The following is a 17071-nucleotide window of genomic DNA, read 5'->3' as shown; positions in this document are numbered from 1 at the left end:
TTCTGGTCAGTGAAAATAGTTTATTCAAAATAATGACCAAAGTGAAGCAAAATTATTTTCAAGCTGAAATTTGTTTTTCCACACTTTTTCCCCTAACTTTTGTAAGTTAACCGTGTATTTGGTGGTCTGATAAAAACACAGTGACGCCCGCACGCATGACCACGTGTTGGGTTACCCTGATGCTTCAATGACAACTTTCTCAACCTGATTTTGATCTACAAAGATCACGCAGTGTTTGTGGTCCCATTACGACAAACGTAGGACAACATCAGGTCGACCATGTTCTTGATAATCGGCCGAGGAGGGTGAAGGTTGTGAGGCTCGTGGTGTGCCACGCACATCTGCCAGGCATCGACCAGCAAAACATCCAGACCCTCGAACATGGAGCGCAGCACGGTGTTCAGCTGCAGGGAAAACCAGTCGCTGTTGTACAGGCTGATATCATTTCTCTGAATCTGAGGGTTGCCCGTGCGGACAATCACCGCCGTTGCCGGCGACCGGTTCAGGAGTCGCACCACTGCCTTGCGGATTAGCCTCAGGCGTCGCATGTAAACCTCCGCGGGAAAGGTGCTGAAGTGGGACCAGATGCTGATGGCGACCACCGTGTCCGGACCGCCGGTCAGGCCGTCCAGCTCGTTGGCGATGTAGCGCAACTCGCTGGCCATGAGAGTGGCGAAGCGGATGGGTGGGCCGTGGCAGCGGTAGTGGACCAGAATGTTGCGGGTGCTGTCCACCGCCATTAAGGGCCCCACGCTTTTTGGTTTGTACGCGAATTCTTTCAATTCTGCAAGGTAGAATACAATAGCGGAAAGTGTCATTACTTTTGCACCTCTTTCTTTCCATCCATCATTCAAATCAAACGATCACCTGGAAGCACAGAGATGAGGTAGTCGTACCACTGGCGCATGGTGGAGTCCCCGTACAAGTAGACCAGCTTGTTGGTCAAACATTGAGTGATGGCAGACGCCTGATTGAACGGGCGCATGGGGAGGTCGCGAAAAGGTCTCCACAAATCTCGGTAGTAGTACCCAGACGTCACGGGATCTTCTTTTCGTTCTTCACCTGAATGACGGATGCAATGACATGAATATATCGCAATGCCTAAAAAGTCAATCGTTAGACTGAGTCGGCAGTACTTGTCCTGGAAGGCAGCACGTCGATGGTGTCTGTTGTGGCTGCGTTGATGCGAACTTTGATGTTGACACCGCTGAGATCAAAAAGTGGTTGCATAGCATACATTTGATTGGTACAGAGATCAAACCCAGACAATTTTGTAGGTGACCAACCAACCATATCAGACACATTCTTTAAAGCCATTCTTCTGACACCACATCTAAAACGTGACACAGACAGTAAAGTAGTTTGAATTCCATCCATCCATCCGTCCCTCTATCCATCCATTCGTCCGTCCATCCATCCATCCGTCCATCCATCCGTCCGTCCGTCCGTCCGTCCGTCCGTCCGTCCGTCCGTCCGTCCATCCATCCATCCATCCATCCATCTTTTTCAACTTATCACTGAGTGTTCAAACCTCTGAAAGAGCAAAGCTTCCTTGCTGGTGATGATGCCTTTGAGGTAGCCTCCCTTGGCATGGCTGATTCTATCTTCGCAGCTGAGCTTTTTGGGCGTGTAGCAGTACCACGGCTCGCCGGTTTGAAGGTCTGTGAAGTTGCACCGTGGTCCCTTGTCTTGTAGAAGAAAGCACATGTTGCAAACTGTGGTCTCGGAAAGACGGCCTCGGCGAAAGTTGCCGGTGAAATACACCCGATCGGGCCGTTTCTCCCTCAGTCGCCACAGTACGGCGATAGCCTCGCTCGAGTGGACCATCATGACCTCGACTTGAGTCGAGCCCTCCCACAGCAGTGGCAATCGAGCGGAATAAACTCCGTTCTTGTGGTCCAGCACCTGGCCGACCACACCCGCTCTGCAGTGTGGGGACTGCAACCGAGCCAAGAGAAAATCGCCGCCGTAACGCTTGGGTCGGCCCTCGTAGTCGTGCAGGTGGATCTGCACTTCCAGCTGGTCGCCCACGTGCCATTGCTGGTCTTTTTGGGAAGGGACGATCGTGAACAGGCTGTGGGCTGGGTCACTGGTCTGGGACAGGTTGAGTAGTTCAGAGCCAGAGGGTGGATATGGCCAGATGATGGAGTCCAACAGGTTACGTTCCTCCAGCTGTTCCTCAAGTGACATTGGCAGACCCTGATGTGGACAGTAGCTGTGATTGGGATAAAACGCTGGGAGGCTTCTCGTGAGATTTGATGACTGGTTCCCATACTGGACCTCGTCCAATGCCGCCGACACCACGGAGTACTTCCAGTTCTGAAGAGATGACATAATATGCATACGTATGTGGTCATCATTTAACTATGGCTTATCGTACGGAACAAAGAAGCTTCATTTTAATTTCCCTGAAAATAGAATGTCTTTTGCCTGAACATTTGTGTTTTTCATTTAAGAATGGAACACATGTACATTTATGAGTACAGTATCCAAAAAAGATGGATCAAATAATAGAGAGCATTCCTCAACAACAACAAGAACAAATCAGTTAGCAATTAAGTAGCATTTATAACAGACAAAGAAGACAAGACAGCACTATGATCTATTTTTGTAGACTCATCCAGTCTCACAAGTTTGTCCACTGCTTGACGCCACTTCCAATGCGCTTCCATTTCCCGCATTGGCCCGACAGACTTGTTCCACTGCAACATGCGGTTGCCAGCGAGCAGTAGAATGTGATCAAATGGCTTGCAGTTTACCGAGGAAATTATTGCACTCTTGTACAATGCTGTTCGTATTACGGAAGAGGATTAGGGCCAGTGAAGCAAAACAAAACGAGGGGTGACAGGATTCTGACTTTTTTTCTCAGAATTCTGACTTTATTCTCAGAATTCTGACTTTAAAGTCGGAATTCTGACTTTAAAGTCGGAATTCTGAGAATAAAGTCAGAATTCTGACTTTAAAGTCAGAATTCCTTCTGACTTTAAAGTCTGACTTTATTCTCAGACTTTAAAGTCAGAATTCCGACTTTAAAGTCAGAATTCTGAGAATAAAGTCAGAATTCTGACTTTGAAGTCAGAAAGTGGGAATTCTGAGAATAAAGTCAGAATTCTGACTTTAAAGTCGGAATTCTGACTTTCACCCCTCGTTTTTTTCTTCTTCACTGGCCCTAATCCTCTTCCGTAGGGCTGTTACAAGAAAATGTCCCTACTGTGGGATAAATAAAGTTCTATAAAAAAAAAAAAAGGTAAAGACCCAATGATGGTCACACACACGTCTGGGTGTGGTGAAATTTGTCTCTGCATTTAACCCATCCCCGAAGTGAGCAGCAGCGGTGCCGCGCCCGGGAATCATTTGGTGATTTAATCTAATCTAAAATGCAAAAAAATTGTAGTTTGAAATGCAACGTGCGAGTTTTGTGAAACTATTTGGGTTGGATGCCTGGGGTGCTTAACCAACACACACTCCTACTCACACAACAGTTGAAGAACACTTAGCATTGCTTTTCCAAATTTAGCATCCATTTTGCCTTTTGTCCTCTTATGCACATAAGATTTAAAAAAAATTCCAGGTAAAATCAAAATAAATAAAGAAATATCAAATTATTTTAGGTGCATTACCTGACATGTTTCGGCGGGTTCTTCCGCCCCGCCGAAACATGTCAGGTAATGCACCTAAAATAATTTGTTTGATATAAAAGAACCAGTGAAGTGATTAAAAAGGAAAAACAAGATGAACTTCGTACAACAAATAAAGAAATAATCAAATGAATCTTGCACTATACAACATTTTAACAAATCTCTGTATTGTTGCAGCGTTTGTTGCATGCTTATGCCTTCTGTATACATCAAGTGGCAAAATTAAATATGTAAACATATATGCTTAGAATTCTTGGTGAAAACTGCTTCATTTTGACAAAACGACTTTAGCTTCCCTTTTATAACTTTTCCTGCGACAAACGTACACTTCACAAAAAAAGAAAGGTTCACGATTTGATAATCCCACTAGGGTGTTCTACATGTACAAAAAAAGGAGAAAGAAATGATCATTACGAAAAAAAAGAACAAAACTTCTCTCACCTCCTCAGTGATGATGTTGCGCAGCAGAACAATGAGTCCAAACAGGGTTAGAACAATGAAGATCCACTTCCAGTCATTTAGGGACATGTTAACTCTGAGTTGATGACAGGTAAACCTGTCACTGCCCTAGATCATCACGGCGTCTTTATTTCAATGACTCACTGGCCCCACCCAGGAAGTTTTAAATGCAACCTTGTCACAGCCATCTATCCTATTGCTACGGATATTCTAAATATGGTCTATATGTGTCGTTTAAATTCCTATACGTTCCCAGAAACTACTTTGTTCATCTGTCACTCATGATTCCACCGCCACGTTTCTCTCTGCCCCAGGTGACATTGGGTGAAACTTGAAAAACACATTTGAAATGTGGTCGAACGACATGAAAGTGAAAAAAGAAAAATAAGATGTGAAACTGAAAAAAAAAAGATTTTAATCTGAAAGTATTTCTAAATAAATAAATTGCTACATACTAAGAACACTGACCATTTTATTTCATGGTGGTACTCTTAGACGATCAATCCCAGCTACAGTTACAATCGTAAAATCCTGACAGAGTCGTTGGAGTCACTTTGAATGTTGCTGAATCAAGTCGGCACAAAAACACATGGGTGAATCAAAAAGGCGCGGGAAAAACAACAGTTAGCTGAACATAGTTCAGAGTATCGGATGTGTCGTAAGCACGATGCCACCAAGAGGCATTACTTTGGGCCCACCCTCGGGTGCCACGCTGACACACGGTGCCAGCAGGCCCGAGTGAAGGCGCTTCATTGTTACACACATTTTCGGATTTGCTTCTATTCAACAGCATCCCGGGTCAGGTCAACCAGCTGCAAAAAAAAATAAAAAATCTCAACCCTCCACATTGGTCAAGAAAGACTGTGCTCGCTCCACAAAGCTGGATTTCCTCATTTCATTTTGACACAGAGATGCTGCAAAAAAAAAAAAGAAGCAGTCCTGAACCAAACCTCCCCAAAGCAGCTCACAAACCTAAACAAAGTAGGCCCCAAACTGCCACAGGATTTTTCCACAATAGTAGCTGGAACATATTTACTACATACATCAAGAGTGTGACGACAAGTGATCATACTGCATCACATGGGCGACCTGATACAATTTGTATCAAACATGGCTCATTGGGGATTACGCTGGAAATCTGCTACAGATGACTCCTTAAATATATTTACACACTCGATATTTTGTCTGTAGCCGATTCCAGTCAAGCCAAGAAAAAGGGCCACGCAGATCTAGAGAAATGTTTGTGCGCTCGGTGTACTAGATGTATGAGAGAGAGTTCCCTTACTAAAACTAAGGTACACACCACAGGATCACTCCACTTGTGTCATCAGCACACAAAAAGGGCCCATCGACACACACACACACAGATTAATTTTGATGTGCAATGTTGATGTAACTCCCTAACGCGATTGACGGCCAATGCTTCAGTAGCCCATCTGAGCTTTCTCCACCAAGATGGCAGCTGCCAGTTGCTGGGGGTCCGTAACATGGGGGCTCCTGGCCATCACCCGACTCACCAGCTCAGGGGGAAAAATGTTGCACAGGTTGGTATACGCTTTCTCCCTGGCGTCCCCAAAGCGGCCGTGTTCAGGAGACTCGGGGAACGGCGACATGTGTGAGGAAGGGGCCAGGTGAGGTGGGAGAGGCGATTGGGGAAGCGGGTGACTTAAATAGTGTGAGTGGAGAGTGGGATGAGGCAAGTGGCGTGGCGCGTAGCCATCTTGTGCCCACTGAGGCGAGTGCCACGATGCCGGACTCTGATAGGCACCACCGGGCCCGTACAGAGGAAGAGCTGGCGGCTCCCTGTAGTGGCCACTATCCCAGGTGGGCAAAGCTTTCATGCGGTGGTGATGTTGGGAGATGCACTGATGCTCGTAAAGATGACATTCGGATGCGCTCTCGGTTCTGGTCGGAGCTACGTGTCGGCCGGTCGGAGAAGCAGGGGTATTAGCCGTGTGGTAGTCGGCCGGGCAGCTCGAACGGGTTGCGAGCGGTTGGTGCTGGAAATGAAAGGGGAACGGGTAGAGAAGCGGCTTTGGACCCGTGTTGGCAGCCTGACTGTGATCCCAGCTTTGGCCCGGTCCTGCGCACGCGTCGTAGCCGTGCGCTCCCGGGTTGGTCATTTTACTGGCGTAATCGTGAAAGCTGCACCGTTCGTGGCTTCCTGCCGCTTGCCGGAACTGCGGGCGACCGTGCGGGTTGCCGTATTGGCTGGCGTCGTCCACCGAAGCGTCCTGGCAAGCGTGACACGGCCGATCGCCGTACGAGTCGGCGCTGCTTTCGCTGCCGCATTCGGAGCCGGCCGATCCGGTGGAGCCCAGCCTGAGGTCGGCGTCGTGCGGGAAGCGACTATCCGGGCTCTGCCTGGATGAGATGCGCAGGCTGCTGTAGGCGTGCGCCACTGAGTAGTAGCTCACGTCTGGGGACTCGCAGTGTGGGTAGCGGTCATGACAGGGGGCCGGAGGGACACCCTGAGGGGTCAGCTGGCCATGGCCTCCTGGAGCTGCTGCGGTCCCGCTGCAATCGGCGGCCCTCTGGCTTTCCGTCCTCTCTTTTGCCGCCAGTTTCTCCTCGGCGTCGCCGTACGAAAGAGCTCGAACGCCCGGGTCGGACTGGCGTTTTGCCACACCTTTCTTTGCCTCCATCCTTCCGCTCGGCACGCTGTGGCTCTTCACCAGTCCGGCGTCGCCCTGGTTCTTGGCGGAAATACAGGTCTTGGCGCTGGCCCGCAGCTCATCGGCCACAGCACGTTGCGGCTGAGCGCCTCTCTCTGGGTGGTAGTACTTACATTTGTGGCCGTAAGTGCACTTCTTCCCTGAAAATGGAGAGTCAACAAATGAATGATGATGATGATGACATGGCCCGACTCGGTTCTCACCGTAAGGACAAGGCTGTTTTTTCTGCTCAGGCATCATCGGTCTTTTCCTTAAGAAGTTGTCTAAGCTGGGACCGTGTCGGCCGAGCGGGTCGTCTGGTGGCATGAATCTGACAGACGGGGAGGGAAGATTACCGGAAACGATATTTCGGAGTTGATTATGGGACGCGATGAGAACAAAGTGTGTCTGATTTACTAAGATCCAAAATGGTGGCCGTACGACAAAATGTTAAACACCAATTCGAATATCCCTCGTCTCCCAATCTTAAAATGTTCGGACCGATAAGACCTACTTGTCATTGACAAAGGAGTACATGAGTAGTCGCTCGTCGATGAACTTCTTCCACTCAGGTTTCTCATTCGCGAGGTCTCTGTAGTTGTCGTTTGACACGATGATGCCGTCCGACTCGTAAGCGAGCTTGACAATAAAGCGGTCGTCGTAACAGACCACGCGGCGACCTTGCACGCGGCGTGAGGGCGTGAACACGAGGATCTTCTCCTTCTCCAGACGCCGCAGGATTTCTTGGTCTGCGGAGGAGGACAATGGCGAGATACAGCCAGCGCCATTTCATCTCCTGTCTGGACTTCAGAGCTGACCTGTTATCGGGGCGTCCGGCCGAGACTGCTCCTTCCTCCACGCAGGAACGAAAACTGTCACATCCTGGTGGCCGCGTTCTAAGAACCACTCGACAGCCAGCTGAATGCCCTGGCAGGAGAACACCTCCTTGTTGCCGTGGCTACAGGCGTCCAAAGAATACAACCGGTTTCCCCTTAAAAAAATGCTAAGGACATATTTGCAATAACCACAAAGTCTGCTCACCTCATGGCTACATTACTGCCATCCACTACGACAGGGCGCAGGTTTCCCTGGTCGCACGTCTGGTCCGACGGGCACGGTGAGTCCATTCCTGAAGCTGCCGGCAAATCGGAGGAACCGTAAGAGGAGCAAGAGGACGATGACGTTGACGTGGAGGCGGATGATGCGAGCGGTTGCTCGCCATCTGAACAGCCCCGTTTGACCAACTCTCCCAATATGTCGTTGATCAAGGTGCGTGGTCCCAACTTGGAGAGGACCAGCCGCACCGTCTCCTCAGAATAGCCCAGTTTGAGCGCAAAACCCAGTTTAGCCTGATATTGCTCGTCGACGGGTGCCGGCTCAGATTTGGCCTTTTCCTGAGACACGGGTCGGCACTCTGAGGAAGGTTGGACTGGCGACTCGGGCGGTCCTTCTGTCCCCAAGTCCACGCACTGGGTTCGACAGAGCGGCTGGTGGCCGCTCTTGCCGGGAGTCGAGCCGCTCTGTCCTCTGTTTGGGTTGAGGTCAGCGGTAAGTGCGGCAGTGGGAGATGCCGGCGGCTCGCCTTCTTTGGCGCCTTCCTCTGCCACGGCAACAAGAGGGGTGTCGGTAGCGCCGGTGTCACTCTCCCTCTGCTCGTCCATGGCAAAAGGCTCGTCGGCGACGCCAGCCTGCCGGTCGGCCCCCGCTACGTGGAGATACTCAAGTTCAAGGTCGAGGATGCGGCCAGCTCCTGCCTCCGCATGATTCTTCTGTCCCATGGAGCGCTCTCTGACATCCGGTCGATTGCAGCCACCTCACAATCCGGGAGTCATCAATGCCTGGAGAAGAAGAAGAAGAACACAAAGAAGTCAAATAACAGCTGCATGAAAGTGGGCCTTTCTGAAGGCATTGGTTATTTGATTATTTCTCAAAATGAAGGGATAAAATAGAAAAGGATCACTTTTTTTCATTTTCCTGCTTAAAAAAATACATCAACTGAATGCCATTGATATTTGCACTCATAATAAGCATACACCATGCCGAATAGAATGAAAGAAAACGAAATGAGTCTGTTGCTTTATTTTGAGCTTAATGTTGGGGCAGACTGAAATGATTCATCTCTCTGCTTGCACATTCAACACTTGAAAACTGAAATACTTCTTGCATTTGTGATCCACTCACTGGTCGAGACGCTCCCGAAACAAAACACATCGGAAGGTGAAGGACGCAAAAGACATGTTAAGGATGGAGAAAAAAAAAAAGATGACATTCATGCACACGATAGGCAAAAGAGAAAAAAAAACAAAAAGAGAAAGCATACCTCTGAAGACGTCATGTAGATAAAACAGAAGGACAAACTGAGAAGGGATCAGAGGAAGTGCCATAAAGCATTTAATAAAAAAAAAAGGGAGTTACATGACTAAGCCACTGTTGCTAAGCTGGAGCAGTTGAACTCCCCCCCCCCCCCCCCCCCCCCACACACACACACACACAAAGTACCACACAAAGCCGCTCAAACCACCCAGACAGGGGCGTTTGTTCAGACAGTGCGTGGGGGTGAAGGGAGGGAGGGAGGGAGGGAAGGGCTCTCAAAACGCCAGACAGTAACAATTCATTTCTTACACCAGCACAAATTGATGGGAGCATAATTAAAAGAGCAATGCTGACTTTTCAATGAGGTCAACAATATTACTGTGGATGGATTTGGGAAGGACGTGTAAATTCACATTTCACATTTTCATTTATTGAAGTTTTTGAAACTCCGTGAGCCATCACTTACCGTGGCCGGAGGGGTTTGCGGGTCCCGATGACCCGAGCGGCTAAGTTGTCTGGAGCTTTATGCCCCTGGCAGGGACACCCATGGCAAACAGGTCCTAGGTGAGGGAGGGACCAGACAAAGACAAATTCATCGACTACTACTGATGATTGCCATAAATAGGCTCAGTTTTGTCTTGATTTACATTTCACGTATGTAAAATTGGAAGTCCTAAGTAAATGAATCCTGCTGTATCAGCAATCAAAAAAGTCCACTCCAAGAATCACTGAAGACATTAAGTTGTCTCAACAGAACACTGACTACCAATGTGCTTGCATCTTTCAAACTTGAGCGGGCCCCCTCCCATATGGCGCAAATAATACAGCATGGAACATCCCGCTCGGCCGGGGGAGAGACTGGCGCTGCTAGAGGACGCTGGAAATTCCCAACTGTCACTTATTCTCCACAGCCGATTGGATGAGCGCACACATACACACATACGCACACCCTTCCAAGTGACGCTCAGTTTGGGCAAATGCATTGCTGCAAGATATTAAGTTGTCATTCAGGCTGTATTTACACCAATTCATATTTTTTGCTCAATTTGATGATGTGTCATGGCAACGTCGAGAAAAAAGAAAACAATTGTAGCAGGCCTCTTCCAAATGTGGAGAAAGGTCTGACTGGTATTGGATATCTGCAACGGACAGATCTGGACGACCTCAACCATGCTAGCTTGACGTGATTGGAGTGTAAAGATTAGCGATGTACGTAAATGTCTGCATCTGCCGAAATAACACAAAGCAAATATTTGTATATACTAGCTTAAGCATTGGAGATATGTCCATCGATTAAATAAGGAGTGAAGAGGTGTCCACTATAGTTACCCGCATTTGAGTCAGTGAAGCCAACTAAACACTACGATGCATTTGTAATATTTGTGTTATTTCTGCACAATTCATTTGTTTCTTGCTTTCCAGGAATCTAAAGCCAGTCACCGGATAATGAATCACTTCAAATGTACATGGAAAAAAAAAATCAAATCAAATCTGACATAGGTATTAAATTGAAATTGACCTGCAGTGTAAATCCAGCTTTGTGTCTTTGTTCAATTCATGCTGTATTACTTCACATCAACTCCACTACCACATTTGCACATTCAAATCACCTTGATCATCTCATTACTAGCACATACTCACAGAATCATCAGTGACTCAGCGAACAGTGATGAAGAAAAAAAAAAAAACACCAACCCAGTTTCCACATGTTAAACAGAAGCCTGCAGGTGAAAGTAAAGAAGAATTTGCAGATAGATCCGTGTTCCCCTACAGAAGCACGTTGGACAGTGAGAAGCAGAACAGATGGAGGAACAATGTTAACCGTGAGCGGCTGCGTTTCCACCAATCACAGGGAGGCGCCGAGACAACGGCGGGAGGAGTCGGACGCCTGTGACAACCCGTTTCCCCAAGGCACGCGTAGTCAAAGCGTGCGCGCGCACACACAAACATCTGAATGAGTGTCCCCTGTGTGGTTGCACAATAGAAGCACACAATGGGAGGCCGGCGAGGGCGAGGGATGGTGCCATTACGGCTCAGGGCGGCAATGGTGAACACCTGTCTCTCTCCTCTTTGTTTCGGCCCGCAACCAGGGTGGGGGTGGCTTCGGGGTCAAGCAGAAACAGAGGAGACCTTAAAGAAGAGGAGTGTGGCGGAAAGGAGAAAACGCGGGTGCGTGGAGGGGGGAGGGTCTACGGATATCACTCAATTTTATTGCGGTGGCACACTTCAGATGACTCGGAAGGAGACATCTTTGTTTTTGTTTGGTGATTAACAGGATTTAAACGGGACATCTCATAACGAAATGACTTTTTAACTGCTTGTATACCAATCGTTGGATCTGTAGAATGCCTTAACAATCATCAAATGGGAACTTAACAAGTAAATTGTTTATTTTAGCATCTTTGAAATATGTCTTTTGATAGGTTGTTCAGAATTTGGCTGAATTCTCACACCCCAACCACAAATTTATAGAACAATGGCTTCAAAATCCGCCATTGCCCAAAAAAAGACAAGTGTCTGACAAACTGTTAAGACTAGTGGGGGCACATACAACAACATATTATTATAAAGAATTTTTTGGGGGTTGACTAGCGCTTCAATTAAGGGGTCTGCTGTTAAGTTGACGAAATATAGCAACAACGTTTCAACACCATAGTTTTGTTGCATGATGTCCCAGACGTCATGGTAATGGAAGCTGTGCTCTGCATTTGCATGAGACACAACAGACTCGGAAATATTTCAACCAACGTATTATAAATTAAAATTGAGTGTACAGTCAAACCTCTAGAATAGAATAGAATATAGAATAGATCTTTATTTGTCATTGTCACATGTACAACGAAATTTAAACATGTGACAATGACAAATAAAGATCTCCTCTACATACAAATTGAATCCGTTCCGGGACCTGCTTCGTATATTGAAATGTTGGATCAAATATTTCCGTAAGAATACACTATCATTCGTTTAATTCGTTCCACAGCCAGAAAACCAACGAGAACTGCCGATTCCTGTAATTCCTTCTTTATTATGCTTTTTGACAGGAGTACCAAATGGCTTTTCTTGAGACATATACGAACTGTTCAATTTTGGAGGGATGGGAAATGAGGGGGAAAAAAAGCAAGCAAACATATCTGTAAGAAAATTCAGAATATGGAAAATGCTTCATCGAATGGGATGGTGGTACTTGTGCAAATGAAAAAAAATATGGACCACAAAGAAGCAAACTTATTGACAGCTACTTGAGCTGTCCACACATCCGAGTGCAGTTTCATAGTTACATTTCAATTATTTAATGACAAGTATGAAATACTCACCACGGGGGTTGGCGAGCCAGCTGGAAACGCTACTCCCAAATTGATCACATCCGCCAGGACACCAGTAGGCACTGAGATGCTGCAAAGCATTAAACAGCACACAATCATCAAAAACAACAAATAAAAGCTGGGGCAAAACAAACAAACTGACCTGAAACACATTTCAAATGCTTTCGAAAAACGAGGCTGCTGAGGAGCAAAGGTGCTGATTGCTTGCGTGCACGCTCACTGCAAAGCAAAGCTTCCGTCACGACCTCCTTGCAGGTAGGTTTCCCACACGACACCGCTTAGCATGCTATGCTATGCTAAGGCTCCAACTTGCCTCGCTCAGTGTGAAGCAGTCATGGGTTTCGTTTTGTCGTCAAGCGCCTCCCTCCATATCAAATCAACAGACGTTATTGTCACATTGTGGCGCCGCACAGACCAGAGCAGTCCAGACCATCCGGCTTGGTTCGGAACGTGACCCAGCCTAAGTGATTCAAGTTTACAGCAGTAACTAGAATTCAAGGTGGATTTCAAAATAAAGCATATGACTGATTGCTTTTTTTGAGAGGGATTCTTACCATTAATACTCAACAAATATCTACCGAGTCTTGTAGTGCTCTTATTATGTACTTAATAGTAGAGAGCGGTATCCTTTTGTAAACGTTAACAAAATGTTATGCATTTATTTTACCCAAACCGGAAACGACGCATTCATGAAGAGTGAGCTTTGAAACCCGATTGGTCTTTTGCATCGACAGGAGGCGTATGTATGTACGGAAGAGGTTTAGGGCTAGTGAAGAAGAAGAAAAAAAAGCTTGGCAAGATTGTCACTTTTATCTCAAAATTCTGACTTATTCATTTTCAGAATTTTCATTTTAAACTCAGAATCCTATTCTATTTGCATAATTCTGACTTTAAAGTCTGAAATTAAAGCCCGAATCCTCCAATGGGTAATTTGTGATCGCTTACTTCCGTGACGTAGTCAGGCTGATGTGTCAAATCAAGCAGACTTCACCCAAAAAGTGGGCATCATAAATCCCAAAATACTGTTTAATCTCTTCTGAGTTTTTTTGTAGTACTGGAGCAACTTTGTATATAGTTGGAGTCCTGTCGTTTCCAATTGCCTTGGGAGGCCGTGAAGGCAGCAGAAGGGAGGAGATGGCTGAGAGAGCGGGGCGTGTTGGAAGACTGAGGCTCCACACACTGTCTTGAATTCTTGTTTTGTGCAGTAGAGAGCCGGTTACGAGAGTTGCCTGGTACTTCGGTAACGCTACAGTCCTAACATATTTAATAAATTGCCAATGTTTGCTCTGACAAAGACATATGCCTCTTATTTACTGTGCATACACATGTGCACACAAACCAGGTCTCTGTAGTGTTTGGATCAAAATTCATGATGACAAAAGAGAACTCCACAATGTAAATTTCAGTTTATTCAATGGAAAGGGCCTTTCAGGAACTAAGAGAAGTACACACAATGGACATAAATTATAGAGGCAAATTAATGAAGTGTGGGAAAACAATGAATCCACACTGAGCAGGATGCAGAAGAATCAGTTGTCTGGATTTGTCCTTCAATGGTGTGAGCATTTTCATTTATCCTGTACATGAAATACTAAATGATAGTACAAAAAGGAATACAAAATACAAAAACCGTAAAACTGCCCTCAAATTATCCATAAATATTCATATTGACGCACATTGGTTTGACAAAACAATGACTTCTGTAAACATTTTCAACATGTGTGCATTACTATTTAAAACCAAAAAACAGCAGTCGCATAGTAATTGAAAGGATTTCATGATAAAACCAATCCCAGGGTAAAAAATATATGACACTTTTTAGCCATCACCGTGGAATTCCTTTGCAACACTGCTGCAATTATGGCCTCATTTCTTTCACAGATGGACTGAACTTTCAGTGGGAGATGTGGAAATTGCTGTTTTTCTTTTTTGTACACGCAACACACTAATGTTAGGTGATAAATGACGGCAGCCTTGTCATACTGCATAAGATGGGAGGGGGGGAAGAGGTCCATTATGTCTCGGTCACTGATTCTATTAAGCCTTCCTTCAACTTTTTTTTTGCTTCATAGAACCGGCAAAGGACTTTCAGCAGTTGTATTGGAGTAGAGACGTTACTTAAGGCAAGCGGAACTCATCTGAGCGACAGTGGCACTATGGCGCTCACATCCTGTCAGCTCTCATGCACACAAGTTTTGTTCTTTTTTTGCGGGCACTTGTAAATCGACTGCTGACTCTTGTCAATCTAATTCACAGTTTACCACTTGTCCCTAACAGCCCACCAATTGGTTAACACAAATTTGGGTCCCCCTTCATGACGACGGTGGATCTACCTCTATTTACGTGTAGCAATTAAATAAAAAATATACAGTGTATGAGAAGTCTGAGCTATTGGGCTGATGGAGCAACTTGCATGATGTTATGCTTGGGAACTCTTGGATCGGATAATCTTACACCCTGTTGTTATCACCAAGATCCTTCAAAGTATTTTGAAAGAAGGCATACAAGTGTTTACTGGGCCACTAAGTGGGAGGAGGAGGGGCTTGTGTCACCTGAACTAAAAACAGCAATAAACTGACTTATCAACTAGTGGCATATGTGTACATACGCATATGGTTGCTCCTCAGTCGTGCACATGCTCAGTGCGTCCTGCATGGACCTTACGCGCGCGCGCACACACAAGATGTGAGGTTGCTGAAGAGGTTGCCTCAAAAGGTTGGACACTCGCGGGATTTTCGGTCAGAATACAGTTTAACTAACACACACACACACACATGCCCCACCCCCCAAAAATGCAACACCCCACCCCATCACTGGCAATTCATGACGACAAGTGTGGAGGAGAGCCTAAACAACTTCATCATCACAATAGTTGTCTGTTGGTCGCCGTGGAGATGGCATCTCGACTACCAGCTCATGAGAGAAGTGCGACCCAGGGTCATGAAGTACACCTGGCTGGCACCTCCAGCCCGCACAGAGGCAAAGAAGACCTGCGGGACAAAGACCACAACATGAACTTCTCTGTTGCGTCATGATGAAATTGCATGGGAAGCGCAACGCACCTTGTCATTCCGCTCACACAGGAACTTGAGTCTCTGGGCTCGTTTGTGCATAAAGACGCCATCCAGGTGGCCGGTCTCCACTGAGCGGATCTCTATGGCCTTTTCACCCCAGCCCATGATTTGGTTCGACCTAATGTAGGCTGCGCACAGAGAGACGCAAGCAGTGTTAACACAACTCACGATTCATGCGTCCATTTTGATGAGATGCATATTTCCATCTTAAGTGACAAACAATTCAAAGTGTGCCACTTGAACGACGCAGAGTAAATAAATCCAGCCTTTTGAAGCCACTGACCCACTGAAGTTGGCATTTCCCCCCATTGTAGCACCACGTCCTTGGTGATGCGCCCGTACGTGTTCACGTAGACACCCTCGTCCTCGTAGCAGACGAGCAGTTCTATTCCGTCAGTGTTGGGCAGGATGATAATAGCGTGGCACTGAATGCTGGTCTGGATCTGAAGGCCATTGAGGGACCATTTAAGGAAGGCCAGTCAAACAAAGCAAGGGGAAGTCGAGCCGGGCATTTACGTGAGTGGGTAGATAGATATCGTAGACTGCGCCCGAGTCCACATCCACAGCATGGAAGCCTGAGCAAGAGCCATAGATGACCTTTAACCTCTGACCTTCCTCTACGGTCAGGTCCACCAGCAGAGGTTTGTGCACCAAGTCGCCAAATGACTGAAAGCGAGTGAGGGTCAAATGATTACGCTGGCGTCAAACACGGCAAGAAACAAAACATCTAACTGGCTCACCTTGAAGGCCATGAACTTGTGGTACGGTTTGGGCGCCCAAGCGTAAACCTCCACCGAGTTCTTCAAGGCCAGCACCAAAAATTTGATCCTCTCGTATTTGACTGGAACACACATTGATTCATTACAATGAGAACATTTCTGTATGGCTTGTTGCCGACTGGGCCCACGCACCGACTTTGTAGTGGACGCAGCCTTCCAGGTCGCCCACATTAACCCAACCCTGCTTCTTTTCCACCTCTGGGTCATTATGCAAAATCTTGTTCCGCAGCCATGACAGGTAATACACTCGCAGCTTGTTCTTTTTGCCTGAGAGCAACAGACACATTCCTCAAGTTAAAGCTTCATTATTGACATGCACTGGCTCAATGCAATGGTTTACCTGAAATGGTCACCAGAACGTTGAGACCCTCAAGGACATCCATCTGCTGGATACGCCGCCTGTTGATCAGCGGGTAGACCTTGCCCTGACCGCTGCGGTCCAGCAGCATCAGACCGCTCTCGGTCCCCACCAGCAGGTTGACCCCTGCATTCGCAAACGTGCCTTAGCAATTCTCGCCTTAGCGGGTGCGATGACATCACAGTACAGTATTAGAAAGTCTTACCCCAAAGGGCGGCGCACAGAATCTCGGAGTTGAACCGCTTTTTGTATTTGCGGATCTCTGGCGTGTCACTCGGCGGACGCGTGTTGACGGGGTTGACGTTGACCACCGAGCCTTTGCGGGACGGGTCAGACCTCAGCGGGTCCGCGAGACGAACATCTTGCCCAAATGCTGCTGCGGGCAGAGGGGAGAAGACATTTGAACTATTCAATAGCAAACAGAAGCTGTGCTTTGACCTACCCATGTTGTTGAGCGAGCTTCCACTGGA

At 46.9% G+C, this 17071-nt stretch overlaps 3 protein-coding genes across 10 annotated transcripts in view; all 3 read right to left on the bottom strand.

Annotated features, from left to right (window-relative positions):
- On the bottom strand, positions 1-4253 carry LOC119119679 (NXPE family member 3-like). 3 transcript variants are annotated; one of them, XM_037246176.1, is made up of 6 exons: positions 4080-4253; positions 1532-2319; positions 1137-1333; positions 1015-1062; positions 868-949; positions 291-784 (listed from the first exon to the last, which is right to left on the bottom strand). In XM_037246176.1, exons 1-6 carry the CDS (start codon positions 4164-4166, stop codon positions 442-444), a joined length of 1545 nt encoding a protein of 514 aa, XP_037102071.1. In that variant the 5' UTR covers positions 4167-4253; the 3' UTR covers positions 291-441. The 3 variants fall into 3 exon arrangements, with proteins under 3 accessions (XP_037102069.1, XP_037102070.1, XP_037102071.1); XM_037246174.1 differs by having other exon boundaries at positions 1-784; positions 868-1062; XM_037246175.1 differs by having other exon boundaries at positions 1-784; positions 868-1062; positions 1137-1207.
- Positions 4254-4552: 299 nt separating this feature from the next.
- Positions 4553-12858, bottom strand: LOC119119678 (probable ribonuclease ZC3H12C). Of its 2 annotated transcripts, XM_037246172.1 has the most exons (8): positions 12533-12858; positions 12382-12460; positions 9531-9624; positions 7793-8589; positions 7570-7709; positions 7266-7500; positions 6976-7082; positions 4553-6912 (listed from the first exon to the last, which is right to left on the bottom strand). In XM_037246172.1, the coding sequence occupies exons 4-8, from the start codon at positions 8527-8529 to the stop codon at positions 5522-5524; spliced, it is 2610 nt and encodes an 869-aa protein (XP_037102067.1). In that variant the 5' UTR covers positions 8530-8589; positions 9531-9624; positions 12382-12460; positions 12533-12858; the 3' UTR covers positions 4553-5521. The 2 variants fall into 2 exon arrangements, with proteins under 2 accessions (XP_037102067.1, XP_037102068.1); XM_037246173.1 differs by lacking the exons at positions 12382-12460; positions 12533-12858 and adding an exon at positions 10706-11131.
- Positions 12859-14591: 1733 nt separating this feature from the next.
- LOC119119677 (mitogen-activated protein kinase kinase kinase kinase 4-like) overlaps positions 14592-17071 on the bottom strand; it is a 15656-nt gene continuing 13176 nt past the window's right edge. For 4 of the 5 annotated variants that reach the window (XM_037246166.1, XM_037246170.1, XM_037246168.1 and 1 more), the window contains 9 exons: positions 17044-17071; positions 16807-16977; positions 16584-16727; positions 16376-16510; positions 16205-16305; positions 15981-16130; positions 15748-15907; positions 15453-15592; positions 14592-15380 (listed from right to left, as the gene is read on the bottom strand). The exon at positions 17044-17071 is cut by the window's right edge and continues 90 nt beyond it. In XM_037246166.1, the coding sequence (XP_037102061.1) occupies positions 15297-15380; positions 15453-15592; positions 15748-15907; positions 15981-16130; positions 16205-16305; positions 16376-16510; positions 16584-16727; positions 16807-16977; positions 17044-17071 (1113 nt within the window). In that variant the 3' untranslated portion in view covers positions 14592-15296. The remainder of the gene's footprint in view (positions 15381-15452; positions 15593-15747; positions 15908-15980; positions 16131-16204; positions 16306-16375; positions 16511-16583; positions 16728-16806; positions 16978-17043) is intronic. The other variant, XM_037246167.1, reaches the window with a different exon arrangement.

Source organism: Syngnathus acus, chromosome 2, assembly GCF_901709675.1.
Source record: "Syngnathus acus chromosome 2, fSynAcu1.2, whole genome shotgun sequence".
NCBI lineage: Eukaryota > Metazoa > Chordata > Actinopteri > Syngnathiformes > Syngnathidae > Syngnathus > Syngnathus acus.
The sequence above is the reverse complement of the archived record's forward strand: the minus strand, read 5'-3'. Positions and strand labels throughout refer to the sequence as shown.